General features: G+C 43.7%; 1 protein-coding gene across 4 annotated transcripts in view; it reads right to left on the bottom strand.

The window, feature by feature from the left end:
• Positions 1-813: 813 nt before the first annotated feature.
• Positions 814-21,651, bottom strand: part of ccny (cyclin Y) — a 60,331-nt gene continuing 39,493 nt past the window's right edge. Inside the window, exons 2-12 of one of the 4 annotated variants that reach the window (XM_046292408.1) lie at positions 20,561-20,635; positions 19,489-19,509; positions 18,028-18,062; positions 17,731-17,754; positions 15,446-15,546; positions 15,261-15,296; positions 13,817-13,874; positions 13,530-13,649; positions 9,401-9,567; positions 2,471-2,633; positions 814-1,592 (exon numbers count right to left, since the gene is read on the bottom strand). In XM_046292408.1, coding sequence (XP_046148364.1) covers positions 1,476-1,592; positions 2,471-2,633; positions 9,401-9,567; positions 13,530-13,649; positions 13,817-13,874; positions 15,261-15,296; positions 15,446-15,546; positions 17,731-17,754; positions 18,028-18,062; positions 19,489-19,509; positions 20,561-20,635 — 917 coding nt within the window. In that variant the 3' untranslated portion in view covers positions 814-1,475. The remainder of the gene's footprint in view (positions 1,593-2,470; positions 2,634-9,400; positions 9,568-13,529; positions 13,650-13,816; positions 13,875-15,260; positions 15,297-15,445; positions 15,547-17,730; positions 17,755-18,027; positions 18,063-19,488; positions 19,510-20,560; positions 20,636-21,651) is intronic. The other 3 variants (XM_046292410.1, XM_046292409.1, XM_046292411.1) reach the window with 3 other exon arrangements.

The following is a 21,651-nucleotide window of genomic DNA, read 5'->3' as shown; positions in this document are numbered from 1 at the left end:
GATCAGTCATTTAAAAAAGAAACACTCAAGAAAAAAACTCAACCTCATTGCACTTTAAAAAGGAAAAAAGGTTAGTTACACTAGCATGTTACACTAGCATGTTACACTAGCATGTTACACTAGCATGTTACACTAGCATGTTACACTAGCATGTTACCAGGCACCACCGGTCAGAACAACGGCAGTGAATACACTATATGGATGTTCAAACTCACCATTTTGTCTTATACTACAGTCATTTCCTGTTCCTGGAAGATGTTTTCTCCTTTCTATTCGAGGGCTTGTCCTTCAAACTCATCCCAGTACGTCATTCGAGACCTAGCATGAAACAAATTGGGACATGAATATTGCTTGGCGTGAGCGGAATGTTCACTGGAATGTTTCACTGTGGTAGTATCCCAAATGGCTACCCTATGGGCCCTGGTCAAAAGTAGTGCACTATATAGTGGAAAGGGTGCCATTTTGGGGACGCAGCCTGTATCATTTTGGCCATGAGAAAGAGAGATAGAACTAATGTGTGAAATAGTTTTAGACAATCATCACTCAGTGGCAAATTGGTATAGCTAGAGATAGAAGGGAATGCAATTAAAGATAAAGATCATTTTGTTCACCTTCAACTGAACTTCATTTATCAGTCTTATCGCCCTAATTAAGTTATTCTTCAAATGTCCGTCTTCCTTTACTGTGTATCTCTCACTTCACTTTCCCTCTCTTGGTGTCTTTATGTAAATGTTAATACAAAACAGTTGCCATTTTAAACGCAAACACAGGTGCAGTTTGTTGAACGTTACAGAGAAAGAAAAACCCTTGAGGTTTTGGCAGTTTGATTTCATTGCAACCAAACACAGTAAGAATAACACTTGATGAGCTCTTGTTACTGCCTCCAAGGAAGTAGAGACATTTCCATATTTCAGGAATGTGTACAAATTAGGTTTGCCTGTTACCTGGGAAAAAAGCATTGTGCTTTAGAGAGGAATTTGCTGAAATCCTTGAAAATGATAGGAATGTGCAGTATACCCGAGCGATTTCTTCTCTATACAAGACAGTCAACCTTTAAAATGGCTATTGGAATGCTTTTGATTGAGTTTATGGGCTATTATTCTAGGATTCTTCAAATCTTTCCACTGTCTCTTGATCTTTCCCAATGTTCTTTTAATCTCTTCCCATCTGGCCACTGCTCTTCTGCCATTGGTCACCAAGTCACCTGTAGGACTCAAGTTCAACTTCAGACAACCAGAGGGACATCTTGTATGTACAGTACACAAGTGGACCATCAGAGCAACAATAATACTTATTATCCACAAAGGTGCCAGCAGGTCATTTCTGTGTGAAACAAACCACACAGACGCAACTGGACAACTGAGTTCTGAGTCTAAGTTCTCCTGCCCTAACCCTTGACCTCCCAGGCCAGGCAGCCATGTCATGTCTCCGTCATGGTGGATGCGCTGTCCTCCTCCTGGTGGCGAAGGACGCTGTTAGGATATGATGGCCGGATTCCACCTCACCACCGTCAGATTGTCTGCACTCACAGACCTCTTCTTGGCCGCTTTCCTCAAGTCTTTATACTTGTCATCACACAACCTGGAGATGGCCTGAGACATAGAAAAATGCACAATAAGACATAGAATAATATAAAACACAATTAACTTTAATGTTCATGTACACAGAGCTACATAAACTACAATGGAAGTCTAATAACACAAATGTAGGGAAATTCATAATTCTGCTCTGAAACAGAGCAAGATCACTTATTATTATCATCATCTTTGGTGGCATTTCTTTAACAAGTCAGATCAATATCGAATACGATCCGAAACTCTGCCTGTTTCCCTCTCCAGTGATCAGTGTACCAGCAGATAAGCAGTACTGTTACAGCTCCACTGACAGAGAACGGAGAACGACACGACGCCTCAACCAGCATCCACACCACAAGGGCTCATTTCAGACCTTAATTGCCCAGCGGAGAGGCAGGGGGATGAGGGGAAGGGGAGGAAGGAGGGATGAGGAGGAAGAGCGGATGGGAGAGAAGGGGGTCGCTGGTGCTGCTGGGGAGATAATTACATGGCAACGAATGCCGCCTCACGTCCTCCGTCAGACACAAAACGAACGCAGAGAACACACCACCACCTCTGTCAAATGCACACTGTGCTCACTGCCCACTAATTAGCAGGCTATATCTAGCCATTGTGTTTGTGCATCCTCCAGCCATGTTTTACAGAGTTAATATCTTGATGAAAGGGGAAGGAGAAAAGCTCCCTCTGGAGCACAAATGAATGATAAGAAATTGTACATGCCGTTTTCAAAGAGGCTTCAATTAGTTGGCGATGACAGTAGTAGCAGTGGTAGCAGTGTCTATAAACAAGTAGCATTGTGTAGGTTCTTTGAATGCTGTCAACGAAAACAAGATCAGCATCCTCACAGCTGACGGGATGGTGGAGAAGCAGCGGCTGTATGCGCCACTGCGACTCACCTCTAGTTTCTGAGCCTTGTCCCTGCTCAGTGGCTCCAGAGGGAAGCTGAGGTTGTTGGCCTCGGCCATGGAGCGCAGGTCAAAGTAGTACTTAGCGTAAACACTAGACGGAACGTTGATGTTGAACTGCAGCAGCTCCAGAAACTGACGCTCCAGCTCATTCCTTCATACGGAGAGAGAGAGAGACGGAGAGAGAGAAAGAAAGAAATGATCACCGGTCAGTGTCTTGAACTGATGTTTAAGAAGAACTAAAACAACTGAAAAAGAGACGTCACCAACTGTCTTATGTGCTAAGCTTTTAGAATTATACAAAATTACAGACTCCATGGTATCAAGTCAATTAACTGTGGTTGCAGCTTAGCTTTGATTGGTTTCAGTTGATCGTTTCCCCTGACCGACAGCCTAATTTGTCAGTCTGTGTCTCTGTAGCAAAGCCCCGGTCTTTGATTCACAAGGTTAAAGACGTCTGCTACACCAAGCATCGGGCTTTTCTCACCAACTACATAGATATTCTAATTCATGCAGCAACAGACAAGCTAAATTTAGCCAGCAGTGGAGTGGTGGAGGCTCTGCCTAATAAAACTCCTCTCCTCCTCCTACTCCTCCTCAGAGAGAGAGAGAGAGAGAGAGAGAGAGAGAGAGAGAGACCAAGAGAAAGAATCTCATGCATTTGTTTTGGGTTCAGGGCTATGTTCTATGAGCCCACTGAGAGGGGGTCGTGACAACAAGCAGTCTTAAAACTAACTGTGTACTCAGGATGGGTCAGGAGGTTTACTGGTGGCTACACATTCAAGGTGTCAGATAACGTCTCTAAATAATCCACATAGTCTGTTTGTGATTCATTTTGGGTAAGGAGGTCAAAACCCCAGTGGCCTGTGGCCTTAGTTAACTATTGTCTACCAGGCTATGAGACTTCAGACTGTACCCATGCCGCAGATACCGCCTGTCTGAAAACACCCCAGTCCCAACCACAGCTCAAGACCCCAGCCCCTGGCCCAGCCCTAATCTCAGCTCAAGCTCTAGCCTCAACCCTAGCCCCAGTCTCAGGTCCAGCCCCTGTCGCAGCCCTATACCCAAGCCCCAGCCCTGGGCACCAGACTGGGGAAAGCAGACCGGAGTCATGCCTGATTCCAAAACACCCCATATCAAGATTATTCTGAGTTCACAACGCAAAATGTCCCCGACAGTTCCCAGCACTGAGTGGGGTTGGCAGTAGAGCATGAGATTAGGGATGGGCATTTGTCCCCGACTGTTCCCAGCACTGAGTGGGGTTGGCAGTAGAGCATGAGATTAGGGATGGGCATTTGTCCCCGACTGTTCCCAGCACTGAGTGGGGTTGGCAGTAGAGCATGAGATTAGGGATGGGCATTTGTCCCCGACTGTTCCCAGCACTGAGTGGGGTTAACAGTAGAGCATGAGATTAGGGATGGGCATTTGTCCCCGACTGTTCCCAGCACTGAGTGGGGTTGGCAGTAGAGCATGAGATTAGGGATGGGCATTTGTCCCCGACTGTTCCCAGCACTGAGTGGGGTTGGCAGTAGAGCATGAGATTAAGGATGGGCAATTGTCCCCGACTGTTCCCAGCACTGAGTGGGGTTGGCAGTAGAGCATGAGATTAGGGATGGGCATTTGTCCCCGACTGTTCCCAGCACTGAGTGGGGTTGGCAGTAGAGCATGAGATTAGGGATGGGCATTTGTCCCGACTGTTCCCAGCACTGAGTGGGGTTGGCAGTAGAGCATGAGATTAGGGATGGGCATTTGTCCCCGACTGTTCCCAGCACTGAGTGGGGTTGGCAGTAGAGCATGAGATTAGGGATGGGCATTTGTCCCCGACTGTTCCCAGCACTGAGTGGGGTTGGCAGTAGAGCATGAGATTAGGGATGGGCATTTGTCCCGACTGTTCCCAGCACTGAGTGGGGTTGGCAGTAGAGCATGAGATTAGGGATGGGCATTTGTCCCCGACTGTTCCCAGCACTGAGTGGGGTTGGCAGTAGAGCATGAGATTAGGGATGGGCATTTGTCCCCGACTGTTCCCAGCACTGAGTGGGGTTAACAGTAGAGCATGAGATTAGGGATGGGCATTTGTCCCCGACTGTTCCCAGCACTGAGTGGGGTTGGCAGTAGAGCATGAGATTAGGGATGGGCATTTGTCCCCGACTGTTCCCAGCACTGAGTGGGGTTGGCAGTAGAGCATGAGATTAGGGATGGGCATTTGTCCCCGACTGTTCCCAGCACTGAGTGGGGTTGGCAGTAGAGCATGAGATTAGGGATGGGCATTTGACAATTACATTTTTTTTTTTTTACTGTTTGAATTATTATTTCCGAGTACTAAAATAAAATTCATCTGAAGTATTCATACCCCTTGACTTACTCCACATGTTGTGTGTGTGTGTGTGTGAATGTGTGTGTATAGATATATATACACACAGTTGAAGTCGGAAGTTTACATACACTTAGGTTGGAGTCATTAAAACTCATTTTTCAACCACTCCACAAATTTCTGGTTAACAAACTATAGTTTTGGCAAGTCGGTTAGGACATCTACTTTGTGCATGACACAAGTAATTCTTCCAACAATTGTTTACAGACAGATCTCTTCACTTATAATTTACTGTATCACAATTCCAGTGGGTCAGAAGTTTACATACACCAAGTTGACTGTGCCTTTAAACAGCTTGAAAAATTCCCGAAAATGATGTCATGGCTTTAGAAGCTTCTGATCGGCTAATTTATTTATTTTTAATTGTTTTATTTTACCTTTATTTAACTAGGCAAGTCAGTTAAGAACAAATTCTTATTTTCAATGACGGCCTAGGAACAGTGGCTGTTCAGGGGCAGAACGACAGATTTGTACCATGTCAGCTCGGGGGTTTGAACTTGCAACCTTCCGGGTGCTAGTCCACCGCTCTAACCACTAGGCTACCCTGCCGCCCCCTTGACATCATTTGAGTCAATTGGAGGTGTACCTGTGGATGTATTTCATGGCCTACCTTCAAAATCAGTGCCTCTTTGCTTGACATCATCATCAGAAAAAAATATATAGACCTCCTCAAGTCTGGTTCATCCTTAGGAGCAATTTCCAAACGCCTGAAGGTACCATCTGTATAAACAATAGTACGCAAGTATAAACACCATGGGACCATGCAGCCGTCATACCGCTCAGGAAGGAGAACGGGTTCTGTCTCCTAGAGATGAACTCACTTTGGTGCGAAAAGTGCAAATCAATCACAGAACAACAGCAAAGGACCTTGTGAAGATGCTGGAGGAAACAGGTACAAAAGTATATATATCCACAGTAAAAATAAGTCCTATATCAACATAACCTGCAAGGCCGCTCAGCAAGAAAAAAACCACTGCTCCAAAACCGCCATAAAAAAGCCAGACTACGGTTTGCAACTGCACATGGGGACAAAGATCGTACTTCTTCGAGAAATGTCCTCTGGTCTGATGAAACAAAAATAGAACTGTTTGGTCATAATGACCATCATTATGTTTGGAGGAAAAAGGGTGAGGCTTGCAAGCCGAAGAAAACCATCCCAACCATGAAGCACGGGGGTGGCAGCATCATGTTGGGGGGTGCTTTGTTGCAGGAGTGACTGGTGCACTTCACAAAATAGATGGCATCATGAGGAAAACAAATTATATGGATGTATTGAAGCAACATCTCAAGACATCAGTCAGGAAGTTAAAGCTTGGTCGCAAATGGGGCTTCCAAATGGACAATGACCCCAAGCATACTTACAAAGTTGTGGCAAAATGGCTTAAGGACAACAAAGTCAAGGTATTGAAGTGGCCACCACAAAGCCCTGACCTCAATCTTATAGAAAATGTGTGGGCAGAACTGAAAAAGTGTGTGCGAGCGAGGAGGCCAACACACCTGACTCAGTTACACCAACTCTGTCAGGAGGAATGGGCCAAAATTCACCCAACTTATTATGGGAAGCTAGTGGAAGGTTACCAAAAACGTTTGACCCAAGTTAAACAATTTAAAGGCAATGCTACCAAATACTAACTGAGCGTATGTAAACTTCTGACCCACTGGGAATGTGATGAAAGAAATAAAAGCTGAAATAAATCACTCTACTATTATTCTGACATTTCACATTCTTAATATAAAGTGGGGATCCTAACTGTCCTAAGACAGGGAATTTTTACTTGGATTAAATCTCAGGAATTGTGAAAACTGAGTTTAAATATATTTGGCTAAGGTGTATGCAAACTTCTGACTTCAACTGTATATATAAAAAGATATAGATAAGTCAATAAAAAAGAAAGTGCCATTTAAGATTCATTTATTGAAACTGTAATATCAACTGGTTATATTATATCGTGGAACACAATCTTCAAAAGGCAGGAACATCAGCAGTGACCCTTGCTTGGCTGTGCAATGGCATAGCCTTGTTTTATTAATTTAGCAGACAAGATGCCCTTATTTCCTGAGCCTTTATCAGTCAAAAAGCACATATTTTATAGTAAAAAAACATTATGTAATATAACAGAATAAAATATAACAGAATATTTTTACAAAGGAAAACGGTTGCCAGTGCGAAGAGATGTGCTCCATTTGGTGAGTTGAAAGACAATTTTTTTTTTTAAACAAAATGTAAAAATCACTGATGATATACAGACATTTGATTTATGCTGAAAAAGTAAACACTACCTTTCAAAAGTTTGGGGTCACTTTTTGAAAGAAAAGCACATTTTCTGTCTTAAAATAACATCAAATTGATCCAAAATACAGTGTAGACATTGTTAATGTTGTAAATGACTATTGTAGCTGGAAACGACAGATTTTTTTTATTATGGAATACCTACATAGGCGTAAAGAGGCCCATTATCAGCAACCATCACTCCTGTGTTCCAATGGCACATTGTGTTAGCTAATCCAAGTTTATCATTTTTAAAAGGCTAATTGATCATTAGAAAAACATTTTGGAATTTTGTAAATGGATGAACAATTTCACATTGAACACTGTACGGTGAGGAATTACAGCTACAACATCCCTTTTGTGAGTAGGCATCTTCTTAATGATTCTGATGAAAATACGCTCTGTCTTTACCAAACTAATGTTTTGGCATATATTCAGTGTGGAACCGGTCTATGTTTAGGGAGGGTTATTGCCTAGGCTAAACAATTCTAAATGGCACTAGCAGTTCGCAAAGTATCGGAAGTAGAAACCAGACTGGAAGCAATTATTCCAAAACTGCAGCTCGTTGTTGGAACACATATTTTCATACTTCGATCAACCAGTCCATTTTGAAATGACTATCATCATTTGGCAAGGAATTTAGCTTGTGTATCCCATCAGTTAGATGTGTTGTTGTAGGCATGTATTTCTGTAGGCCTAACGGGGAAGCTTGTGTATCCCATCAGTTAGATGTGTTGTTGTAGGCATGTATTTCTGTAGGCCTAACGGGGAGCTTGTGTATCCCATCAGTTAGATGTGTTGTTGTAGGCATGTATTTCTGTAGGCCTAACTGGAGCTTGTGTATCCCATCAGTTAGATGTGTTGTTGTAGGCATGTATTTCTGTAGGCCTAACGGGAGCTTGTGTATCCCATCAGTTAGATGTGTTGTTGTAGGCATGTATTTCTGTAGGCCTAACGGGAGCTTGTGTATCCCATCAGTTAGATGTGTTGTTGTAGGCATGTATTTCTGTAGGCCTAACGGGAGCTTGTGTATCCCATCAGTTAGATGTGTTGTTGTAGGCATGTATTTCTGTAGGCCTAACGGGAGCTTGTGTATCCCATCAGTTAGATGTGTTGTTGTAGGCATGTATTTCTGTAGGCCTAACGGGAGCTTGTGTATCCCATCAGTTAGATGTGTTGTTGTAGGCATGTATTTCTGTTAGAGGCCTAACGGGAGCTTGTGTATCCCATCAGTTAGATGTGTTGTTGTAGGCATGTATTTCTGTAGGCCTAGGCATGTATTTCTGTAGGGGAGCTTGTGTATCCCATCAGTTAGATGTGTTGTTGTAGGCATGTATTTCTGTAGGGCCTATCCCATCAGTTAGATGTGTTGGAGGCATGTATTTTGTGTATCCCATCAGTTAGATGTGTTGTTGTAGGCATGTATTTCTAGGCCTAGGTATCCCATCTAGGCATGTATTTCTGTAGGGGAGCTTGTGTATCCCATCAGTTAGATGTGTTGTTGTAGGCATGTATTTCTGTAGGCCTAACGGGAGCTTGTGTATCCCATCAGTTAGATGTGTTGTTGTAGGCATGTATTTCTGTAGGCCTAACGGGAGCTTGTGTATCCCATCAGTTAGATGTGTTGTTGTACATATGTATTTCTGTAGGCCTAACGGGAGCTTGTGTATCCCATCAGTTAGATGTGTTGTTGTAGGCATGTATTTCTGTAGGCCTAACGGGGAGCTTGTGTGCCATCTCAGCACACCTGTGTAGGGAGCGGGTGGAACACAACTGAGTGAATGAGACACGGAGTGGAAAGGGAATTTAGGGAGAAGAACAGTGTGATGCTTGGCTTGGTTTCTTTTTAGTTGTGCCCTGCAAATGCACATGTACAAATGGAAAACTAGAGTCAGGGCAAATGAACGAGCATTCCACTAAATAGTTTTACACCATCTCTGGTTAGAAATCGAGCTTTGACATCCGTTCGAGTACTCATGCCTATCAGTGTGATGCTTGGCTTGGTTTCTTTTTAGTTGTGCCCTGCAAATGCACATGTACCTACATGAGATGCCTATCCCTACATGAGATCATGTATTCTGTTATTATGCATGCATACATGCATGCATCCTACAATAGACTGTCTATACCCTGTCTATTTGCATAAGGACAAGTCTGTTGTAAAAAGGAGACAGATTTAACCTGTAGCTTCTGCCGAAAACTGTTAGATGGACTAGCTGGGCTGCTGGTTGATCTGGGTTAGTGTGCTTAATGGACTGGGGTCAAACTGTTCCAGACTCACATGTCCTCCACGGTGATGTCTTTGAGGATCTGGCAGTAGTCTACGTTCCACACAGCCTGGTCGTCCCACACCTTGGACGCCAGCAGGATGGCTCCCAGGACGATACGCTTCCAGTTGACTGGGCAGATGTCTATCTCTGCATAAGTTAACAGGCGCTCCAGGTACACCTGGGAGAGTTAAAGAAATAGATGTCAAAGACAGTCCTCCTTTTAAAAGATGTCTGACGTCAAAGACATTCCTCAACTATCCTCTGGTCTGGTGCGTGATAAAACTCCAATAGACTCAATTCAATACATAATTGGAGCAAAAACAAGAATCTTGTTGAATTGTGAATAATTCAAATAACAAATGGACATTTCCCAGATGATGCATGAACAACAATATACAGTACAGTTCTTCCTCATCTAAGATAATTACTTCGGATCCAGATAATTACCCTCGTCTCTGTGTGGCTGAATAGATTCTGGAATGAATGTTCCATTCCAAACTCCCCTGGCATTCCGTCTCCACAAAGCCAAAATAACAGACCTTGTCAAAACCTGATGTAATGCAGTTTCTCTGAGCTTTCTCGTCAAATATACGTCAATCAAAAAGCCTTTCCATTATCGAAGCCACAGTCTCCATTCAGTTCGTCAGTGAATAAAAAAATGCACTGAACCGTTAGGCACAATATATTGGGAGTAGTCTAATTTACAGCCGTTTCTTTTATATTCTCTCCATGTATCATAATTGAGTCATTTCCTTGGGGAAATGTGTTTTGTCTGTCTTAAGACACAGTCCGTGCTATGTGGTAGGTGGGTTGTGAATCTAGAGGCCTGTACTGCATGCGTCAGACTTGCTAATAGAGTACGCAATTCAGTTATTCCATCCAGCAGTCTCCAAGGACTGTGCTCCGTTCCTCTATTGTCCACAGACTTCATCTCTCACCTACAGCTTCAGATTGTACATCTAGATTCACCTAAACCTAAGCCTAGATACACAGCTAGTCTTCTACACAAAACAACTTGTTGGAAATGTGAGCGTAGAATTACATAAAGCGGAGGTGGCAGGGTACGTGACACCCACATTTCTGGAGAGTTTGCCTTGTGATGCACAGCGGCATCCCTGTCATGGCTTCACACAGTGAAGACGGAAACGCTCCCAACATGGAAACATTGTGTTGTTAACCACTGGCAGTATGTAAAGTAAAACACCACCCACCCACCCAGCACAACATCACCCCTCCAGTGCCTGTATTCATATAGCGTCTCAGAGGATGAATGCTGAATGCTGAAACTGGTCCTGTTCCCTATTCAATTACTGTCGGCATCCATCCCTGTTTTCCCTCTAGGGTGTGGGGCCAATGGGAGAGTCAATGGGACAGTCTGTGGGCCAGGCGCGCGGTGTGTGTGTGTGTGTGTGTGTGTGTGTGTGTGTGTGTGTGTGTGTGTGTGTGTGTGTGTGTGTGTGTGTGTGTGTGTGTGTGTGTGTGTGTGTGTGTGTGTGTGTGTGTGTGTGTGTGTGTGTGTGTGTGTGTGTGTGTGTGTGTGTGTGTGTGTGTGTGTGTGTGTGGAAACCAGATCAGATCATCCCAAGTGACAGAGATGACAGGCCAGTGAAGTCATAACCAGACAATGGAGTGTCAGAACACCACAGGAGGACCACACATCTCAGGGCCAGAGAACAAAGCGCCATCAGGTCGGGGCTGCATGCCAAATGGAAAACCCATTCCTTATGTAGTTCACTGCTTTCAACAAGGGCCTCTCAGCAGTAAACCAAAAAAAACAGCAGGTGTTATTGAGATGGATGGAGGACGTTTCCAAGCAGAGTGGGGAGGTGTTCTGCTCTACAATGGTTTACACAAAACATTAAGAACACCTCCATGACATACTGTACAGTGCCTTTGGAAAGAATTCAGACCCTTTGACTTTTTCCAAAATGTTATTATGTTACAGCCTTATTATAAAATGGATTAAATAAATACAAATCCTCAGCAATCTACACACAATACCCATAATGACAAAGCGAAAACAGGTTATCATTTTTTTGCAAATTTATTACATGTAAATATTCAGACCCTTTGCTATGAGACAAAACATTTTGCTCAGGTGCATCCGGTTTTCATTGATCATCCTTGAGATGTTTCTACAACTGTGGTAAATTCAATTGATTGGACATGATTTGGAAAGGCACACACCTGACAGTGCATGTCAGAGCAAAAACCAAGCCATGAGGTTGAAGGAATTGTCAATAGAGCTCCGAGACAGGATCGTACCGAGGCACAGATCTGGGGAAGGGTACCACAAGTTTTCTGCAGCATTGAAGGTCCCCAAGAACACATTGGCCTCCATCATTCTTAAATGGAAGAAGTTTGAAACCAACAAAACTCTTCCTAGTGCCGGCCGCCCGGCCAAACTGAGCAATCAGGGGAGAAGGGTCTTGGTCATGGAGGTGACCAAGAAGCCGATAGTCACTCTGACAGAGCTCTAGAGTTCCTCTGTAGAGATGGGAGAACCTTCCAGAAGGACAACCATCTCTGCAGCACTCCACCAATAAGGACTTTATGGTAGAGTGACCAGATGGAAGTCACATGACAGCCCTCTTGGGGCAGACCATGAGAAACAAGATTCTCTGGTCTGATGAAACCAAGATTGAACTCTTTGGCATGAATGCGAAGTGTCATGTCTAGAGGAAACCTGGCACCATCCCTACGGTGAAGCATGGTGGTGGCAGCATCATGCTGTAGGCATGTTTTTCAGCGGCAGGGACTGGGAGACTAGTCAGGATCGAGGTAAAGATGAACGGAGCAAAGTACAGAGAGATCCTTGATGAAAACCTGCTCCAGAGCGCTCACGACCTCGGAAGCTGAACCATCGCCCCAGTCTAACAGGACCAGGGCCCTAAGCACACAGCCAAGATGACGCAGGAGTGGCTTCGGGACAAGTCTCTGAATGTCCTTAGGTGGCCCAGCCAAAGCCCGGACTTAAACCTGTAAATAGCTGTGCAGTAATGCTCCCCATCCAACCCGACAGAGCTTGAGAGGATCTGCAGATAAGAATGGGAGAAACTCCCCAAATGAAAGTGTGCCATGCTTGAAGCATCATACCCAAGAAGACTCAAGGCTGTAATCGCTGTCAAAGGTGCTTCAACAAACTACCGAGTAAAGGGTCTGAATACTTATGTAAATGTGATATTTCAGTTTTTAATTTTTAATTAATTAGCAAAAATACCTAAAAACATGTTTTTGCTTTATCATTATGGGGCATTGTGTGTAGATTGATGAAGAAAACAAACTATTTAATCAATTTTAGAATAAGGCATAACCTAACAAAATGTGGGGAAATTCAAGGGGTCTGAATACTTTCCGTAGTCACGGACACGTTATTAATGGTTTGTGTACTCCGTGTAAACCATTGTAGAGCAGAACACCTCTCCACTCTGCTCGGAAACATCTTCCATCCATCTCAATTTTTACTTTTAGTTTTTAAAATTTAACCTAGGCAAGTCAGTTAAGAACAAATTCTAGGAACAATATGTTAACTGCCTTGTTCAGGCGCAGAACGACAGATACCTTGTCAGCTCGGGGATTCGATCTAGCAACCTTTCAGTTACTGGCCCAACGTTCTAACCACTAGTCTATGCTCCACCCCAATAACACCTGCTGTTTTTGGGTGGTTTACTGCTGAAAGGCCCTGGTTGAAAGCAGTGAACTACATAAGGAATAGGTTGCCATTTGGTAGATATTGGACAAATCCTTTAAGACACCAAACATGATAAAAGGATTAAACATTTTAATCAACTCGCGAAATTATTGAATATAGCTATGATCCCTCGGCCACATACTGTATCTTGACATGAACATTTTATGCAGATTATTATTAATAAGTTATAACAAGCTGTCCAGTGTAGGAAATCCTCAGTGTTTAGAAAAACCCATGTACTTTAACTTGACCTGAACAAGGACAAGTAGGTCCAAAATGACAGTGATGTACCTCAACTTGCACCCTATTCCATATATAGCCCTATGGGCCCGGGTCAAAAGTAGTGTACTATATAGGAAATATGGTGCCATTTAGTTAAGATGTTATTAAATGGGAGCAACACTCCCTCCTAGTGTTGTGTGGCAGGGTGTGATGACCATGTCACTCACTAGTGTGACGATAGCACACTCTGCAGTGAGCTGGGCTGCACTGAACAGCGTCCGGACGAAGCGATAGATCTGTTTCTGCTCCGGGTCGTGCTTTTCATAGTCCGCAGGAATCTCAGATTTCTGTCATCAACAGAGGAGCAAAGAGACGGATAATATAGTAATGAAACATGGGAACAGCCCAATTCTCAATTGATCTAAAGACCATTTAGTGTCAAAATCATCAGAATTGGGCTGCCTAATACACAGGCATATCCATAATGTATTAAATATAACTACAAAAGTCTTACCGTAAGTGGATGCAGCTTTTCATCAAAAATATCTAATACCATTCTCCCATCGATCTCCCTGGAATGACAAAAAAAAGGCCACGCAGGTCAGTTGCTGAATGACAAGTGATGACAGTAACCAGTCACCAGACCCAAGTACGGAGGCTCGTTCACTAACACCCTGTGGCTTTGACTGTTTTGACTGAGGAGAGGGATGCTGTTTCGATCCTCTACAAAGTCAGTCAGGCTGTAGACCAATAGGGGAACACAGCCTCAGTGACCTCGCCACTCTGTTTGAAAGGCACATTGATCCACCATGCCACAGAACACTCAGAATGGTGTCTCACATGGCGCCCTATTCCCTACGTAGTGCACTACTTTTGACAATAGCCCTATGGGCCTTGGTCAAATATAGTACACTAGAAAGGGAAAAGGGCGTCATTTCAGACACATACTCACAGTACCTAAAGTACTAGACTTCTAAAGAGTGGAATTCTGGACTCATGCCAGGGGGGCAATGGGGGACTGTTCGTGTTATCAAAGGCTGACTTTTATGTGTGACCCCCCCCCTCACCCATTATTGATGCTGGATGTCCAAATAGAATGTAATAACCTTCAGTGACGGGGGGGGGGGGGGCTGGCTCTGCAATAGTGCTAGGAGAGGTTGATTCTAATGTGACAGATCATTCCTTCTTTTCTTTTTTTGGGGTGGGCGGTTGTGTGGTCCCATGGTTTTTATACTTGCCTACTATTGTTTGTACAGATGAACATGGTACCTTCAGGCGTTTGGAAATTGCTCCCAAGGATGAACCACACTTGTGGAGGTCTACACATTTTTTTTTCTTTAGTCTTGGCTGATTTCCTTTGATTATCTCATTATGTCAAGCAAAGAGGCACTGAGTTAGAAGGTAGGCCTTGAAAGACATCCACAGGTACACCTCCAATTAACTCAAATTATGTCAATTAGCCTATCAGAAGCTTCTAAAGCCATGACATCATTTTCTGGAATTTCCCAAGCTGTTTAAATGCACAGTCAACTTAGTGTATGTGAACTTCTGACCCACTAGAATTGTGATACAGTGAGTTATAAGTGAAATAATATGTCTGTAAACAATGTTGGAAAAATGACTTGTGTCATGCACAAAGTAGATGTCCTTATCAACTTGTCAAAACTATAGTTTAACAAAATAATTGTGGCGTCGTGGAAAAACAAGTTTTAATGACTCCAACCTAAGTGTATGTAAACTTCCGACTTATTTTTTCTCTTCCCAAATATATTTTCCTTCATTATTTACCTCTAACCCTACCATCCCTCCACTAATTGGAGTAAACTAAGGGACAATAACTCTTCGACTTCTACTTTCAGCTTATACATACAATATACAGTACATTTGACAGACATAGTATATTTTACAATAGTCATCTTTTGTTTGTTTTTTGCCCCATCCGAACAGGTCATTCTTACCGGTTCTTTATGTGGTAGTATATCGCCAGGGCTACACTGTAAAGACAAATCATTACAATGAAGTTACAATTTCATTTGCAATTTAGTCTTTCACAATGATAACTGCATACAGAATTCTTACAAACACAACAGAACTACATTTTAATGGATTCATTGGTTGACTGACTGATTGGTGATTAACCTACCACTTGATGGTGTATTTGAGGTTAGGCTGACTGACGGTGCTGTCATCTAGGAAAATGGTGGAACAGGAGCTGTACTTCCGTCTGACTGGAGCCGCATGGTGCTGAAACACACACACATCACACGCTGTTACTGTTATGTCCACACACACACACACACACACGCAGGCAGGCTAGAACGCATGCATCCACACACAAAACATACAGGCATGCGCACACTCACAGCAGGTCCTGTAAAAAGCCTTGAAACAACTGCTGTAGACCAGCTAATAACCCTGCTTTGTGGTTGTATACGAGTGAGACATACTGTACACATACAGACGGAATGGGTTTCGCTAAAAACAGTAGCTTCTACTTTAATCCATCAGTCTACTGCACATTGAGATGGCTTATATCAGCCAATCACCAACCCTTTCACTCTATTAATCTCATCAACCTAGTACAGCATGTCATGTACAATCAGCATGATTTATATAGACAGACATACAGGTTACTGCCAAAAGTAAAGGAAACACTTGAGTAAATGAGGGATACAAAGTATATTCAAAGCAGGTGCTTCCACACAGGTGCGGGCCCTTAGTTAATTAAGCAATTAACATTCCATCATTCTTGTATAAAAATGCTGGGCAGGATATTATTTTGGCTACCATGGCTATGCCCCCATAGGATGACAACTCCCCCATCTACAGGGCGCGAGTCGTCACTGAAATGGTTAGGCGAGCATGAAAACGATGAAAGCCAAATGCCAAGGCGGTCTCAGTCACCAGATCTCAACCCAATTGAACAGTTATGGGAGATTCTGGAGCGCTGAGACAGTGTTTTCCACCACCATCAACAAAACACCAAATGATGGAATTTCTCGTGGAGCAATGGTGTCACATCCCTCCAATAGAGTCCAGACACTGTAGAATCTAAACTCAAAATAAGAAACGTCCGTTTCTCAGGACCCTGTCTTTCAAAGATAATTAGTAAAAATTCAAATAACTTCACAGCTCTTCATTGTAAAGGGTTTAAACACCGTTTCCCATGCTTGTTCAATGAACCATAAACAATTCATGAACATGCACCTGTGGAACGGTCGTTAACAGACTGACACTAACAGCTTACAGACGATAGGCAATTAAGGTCACAGTTATGAAAACTTAGGACACTAAAGAGGCCTTCCTACTGACTCTGAAAAACAGAAAAAGAAAGATGCCCAGGTCCCAGCTCATCTGCGTGAACATGCCTTAGGCATGCTGCAAGTAGGCATGAGGACTGCAGATGTGGCCAGGTCAATAAATAGCCATGTCCGTACTGTGAGATGCCTATGACAGTGCTACAGGGAGACAGCAGGACGGACAGCTGATCGTCCTCGCAGTGGCAGACCATGTGTAACAACAACTGCACAGGATCGGTACATACGAACATCACACCTGCGGGACAGGTACAGGATGACAACAACAACTGCCCGAGTTACTCTAGGAACGCACAATCTCTCCATCAGTGCTCAGACTGTCAGCAATAGGCTGAGAGAGGCTGGACTGAGGGCTTGTAGGCCTGTTGTAAGGCAGGTCCTCACCAGACATCACCGGCAACAACGTCACCGATGGGCGTTACACTGAGGCCTGTACTCTGGAGCGAGATCGATTTGGAGGTGGAGGGTCCGTCATGGTCTGGGACGGTATGTCACAGCATCATCGGACTGAGCTTGTTGTCATTGCAGGCCATCTCAATGCTGTGCGTTACAGGGAAGACATCCTCCTTCCTCATGTGGTACCCTTCCTGCAGGCTCATCCTGACATGACCCTCCAGCATGACAATGCCACCAGCCATACTGCTCCTTCTGTGTGTGATTTCCAGCACCCCAGTAAATATGTACTTGTTCTTAACTGATATGCCTAGTTTAATAAAGGTTCAAAAAAAATAAAAAACTGTTCTGGCTCATGGTTAAGACACTTTATGTTGGTGTTTCCTTTATTTTGGCATTTACCTGTACATACATACATACATACATACATACATACATACATACATACATACATACATACATACATACATACATACATACATACATACATACATACATACATACATACATACATACATACATACATACATACATACATACATACATACATACATACATACATACATACATACATACATACATACATACATACATACATACATACATACACTTTGCTTCCGTACTCAGATGACAAAAGAGACAGGAGTGGATATAACAGGCACATCTAGAATAAATCTATATCTAAACACACAAATGCCAGGGATACAAAATACTTTACCTTGTTCTCCGAAATGTGTGTTAACTTGCAAAATAATAAAGTTGATTAAAATCTTCATAAACAAAATCACAGGAACAATCATGTGCTCAAAGAAATAATGCAGTCTGACATATGACAGAGGAACACTTGCTAACCAAATATTCTCTATTCAGTAGGGCATACATCAATGACCTGACTCAAATCAATGACAAAGCATAGCATATTACCATGCAAACGCCAACGATTTCATCAGCATCATCATCTATGCAAATACAGCATTATATTCAATATGGCGTCCAATCTGAGATTGACACTCACATGATTGATGTAGATGCTCTTCCGTTTTTCTCGCACTGCAAATTGAGAGAGAGCGAGATGAAATCAGTGACAGCATGGCAACAGTCAATGATTAAGCACACAAGATTGAGCAGAGTTCATCCCCTGGAGTTGAAACACACGCTGATAGGGGTCAAGGCAGGTTGCAGTACACAGCCATTACTGACAGGGGGCAGTCAATCCCAAGGCTGTTCTGCACTATATGGATTGGCCATTTTTCAATATCAGCTTTGTGGGAACTTAATTTTTAAAAACATATCGCTCAAAGCAAATAATCGCGACAACTCAACATTTCCTTCAAAATGACACCTATGCTCATTTCTGACATAGATGAACGGCTGTGGGGTAATACAACTGCTTTTCATTCCTCAAAGGCCCTAAATTAACATCACGTTTAGCACTCTGAACTGTGTGAAAGCAGAAAGCAAAGCAATTGAGTTAATTGCTTAATTAATCCTTTCATGAGTTTGCCCCTGAAAAAATCCTCTGGGGATTACATCAAATCTAAATAGTTCATTCACGCTAGTATTGTCATGTCTATAACTATAGCGCCACTTCGCTGTCTTGCTTTAATTCAATCATGTCATTGTATTCATGTGGTGAATACAGGGCCTTCACACTGTTTATCAGTAGTCTAATGATTCCTCATTGGGCCTTGCTGCGATTGATGGGTTGACTCCAAGTATGGAAGCCGCTCTGATTGGGTGACGGAGATCCAGTGGGTGTGTGTGAGTGACGTAGCGACATAGAAAGAGAGCTGCATGGCCAAGAAGCAGGGCAGGACGAGATACACAACGCTGACATAGTGAAGCTCTGGCACCTTGCTACACAATCAGCTCACACAAACACACACACACCTAAACCCTGTGAGGAATCATGGCTGTGCACATTCTAAAATAAAGCGTGGAAGCGAGCGTATGCAACACAAGGCGTCAAACATTTTTACATGTTCAAATATTGATCTAGCTGGGAAACTCGGATTGTGCTTCTTAAAAAGGCACAGAGGTGCTGGGTGTGCGTATGTGTGCGAGAATGTCTCATCGGTACATTCCAGTTTTAGCAGAAGTGGCTAGGTTTGTACAGATAACACGCGTCATGCAGGAGGTAAAGCTTTACATCTGAGCACAGCTTACAATAATCCACAAAATATGAACACATATGCTGTACACACACACACACACACACACACACACACACACACACACACACACACACACACACACACACACACACACACACACACACACACACACACACACACACACACACACACACACACACACACACACACACACACACACACACACACACAAATCTGCTGCAAAACCATATTGCGGTGTTCCCGTCAGAAGCATACAGCTTGAGACGACAGAGCAGGGCTATACCCCAAAACACAAGCCAAACACGCACCCGTCACACCAGCCTACACCAACTCCTACTTACCTTTCTTATTGAGGACGGGAACTGAAAAAGACAAAGTTGAAGCGGTCTCTACATATATCTATTTAACTAGCAACGTAAAAAAGGGACAAGTAACAAATGCAGTTGGATTCCTGTCTTCTATCTTTCTCATATTGCATCAATGAGCCTGCATCCCAAACGGCACCCCGTTTCCTACATAGTGTACAGTTAAAGGAATAGGAACCCATTTGGGACACAGCCATCACTAACTAGGACAGTAGACTGTTACATAACAAAGAAAGCACCTCACAAAACGGTAATTATCTACAGCGCTTAAAGCAATACTTTACTACGACGTCAACCCGCGGTCGGCTACACATGAGCTGTATGCCAAATCATCCACGCTGCAAGGCATGAGATGAGAAATGAGAAATTCATTTGATTAAACCGTTATCATAGTTTGAACACGATCGGCATCTGTGACTTCAATTCATTCCTGCAGACGTCGACTTCTCGCACTGTAAAAATGGATTCGCTTAGAAAATAAGGTTTTTTACGAAAAGGATTCATAGTGCCACAGATAATATCCATGACTCAGCGTAGTGGAGAAGTTAGTGTTCAGAGAGAGAGAGTGGGAGGAAGAGAGTGAGGGAGGGAGAGAGCGAGTGGGATGGAAAAGGAGGGCGAGAGAGAAATGAAAAGAGATTAAAAAAAGAAAGATAGTGAGAAGAGAGAGAGAGAGAGAGAGAGAGAGAGAGAGAGAGAGAGAGAGAGAGAGGAGAGAGAGAGAGAGGAGAGAGGAGAGAGAGGAGAGAGGAGAGAGGAGAGAGGAGAGAGAGAGAGAGAGAGAGAGAGGAGAGAGGAGAGAGAGGAGAGAGAGAGAGAGAGAGAGAGAGAGAGAGAGAGAGAGAGAGAGAGAGAGAGAGAGAGAGAGAGAGAGAGAGAGAGAGAGAGAGAGAAGAGAGAGAGAGAGAGAGAGAGAGAGAGAGAGAGAGAGATTGAAAAGGAGAGAGGTGAGAGAGAGAGAGATTGAAAAACTAAAAAGAGAGAGTGCAACGTACTAGAGAGAGCGGAGAGATTGAAAATGAAAGAGTGAGAGGAGAGGGACACTCACCATCTGTCTGGGATTTGCTGAGGAATATGGTGCTGGCTCTGGGATGGTCTGAAGGGTTGTACTCCATGTTCAGATCTGATGAAGGAGGAAACAAACAGCCATCAGCTCCGGAGCATACTGCTCAATGTACTGTATACAACCAGCAGAGAGGGCAAACAACGAACCCAGCCAGGTATAGACCTGGATGACAGAACAACACACATGCTGATGAGAAAGAGGCGTCGCACACAGCCATTTGTTGAACAGATGAGAAAAAAAGGTGATCATGCGTACAGAAAGACTGCCTTGAATACTGACTGTCTGGGGATACCAGTAGTGTAGGATTTGTCCCAAATGGGACCCTATTCCTTATAGAATGCACTACTTTTGACCAGAGCCATATGGACCCAGATGAAAGAATAGGGTGCCAAATGGGATGCAAATACATTCTGACTGAAAGGTCCATTTCAGGGGAGCATGCAGTTAAACATAGCAACCACCAGGTGGCGGAACGCCGAGGAGCAGCGGTTTGGCCGGAGATCGAGGCAGACTGGTACGGCAATGAAAAAGTCTTATTTGATCAAATGCCTGTTTTCATGTGATGCTTTTACACACGGGGTGTTAACTTGATGACAGGTCCTTAAGCATAAATTACGGAATATTGCGGAAGTTACCATGGCGCCAGGCAATAAAAATTAACATATTAGTTACACTGCAATTTTTTTTTGATGCTACTTAGATATCTCTTACCATAAGAATGCATTGATTTGATGTCTTACCAAGACAACCTATCTTAATTGTATTACTTTAACTGTTTCAGGCTTGACATCCACTACCCAGTCCCCCTGTCTCTGGCTCTGGCCAGGACCCCCACCCAGGGGACCGCTGTCAGTCCTGACATCCAATACCCAGCCCCCCTGTCTCTGGGCCAGGATCCCACCCAGGGGACCACTGTCAGTCCTGACATCCGCCACCCAGCCCCCCCGGTCTCTGGCTCTGGGCCAGGATCCCACCCAGGGGACCGCTGTCAGTCCTGACATCCACTACCCAGCCCCCCCCTGTCTCTGGCTCTGGGCCAGGATCCCACCCAGGGGACCACTGTCAGTCATGAC

This window comes from Oncorhynchus gorbuscha, linkage group LG12, assembly GCF_021184085.1.
Source record: "Oncorhynchus gorbuscha isolate QuinsamMale2020 ecotype Even-year linkage group LG12, OgorEven_v1.0, whole genome shotgun sequence".
Classification (NCBI taxonomy): domain Eukaryota; kingdom Metazoa; phylum Chordata; class Actinopteri; order Salmoniformes; family Salmonidae; genus Oncorhynchus; species Oncorhynchus gorbuscha.
Note: the sequence above shows the minus strand (reverse complement) of the source record. Positions and strands in the feature narration are given on the sequence as shown.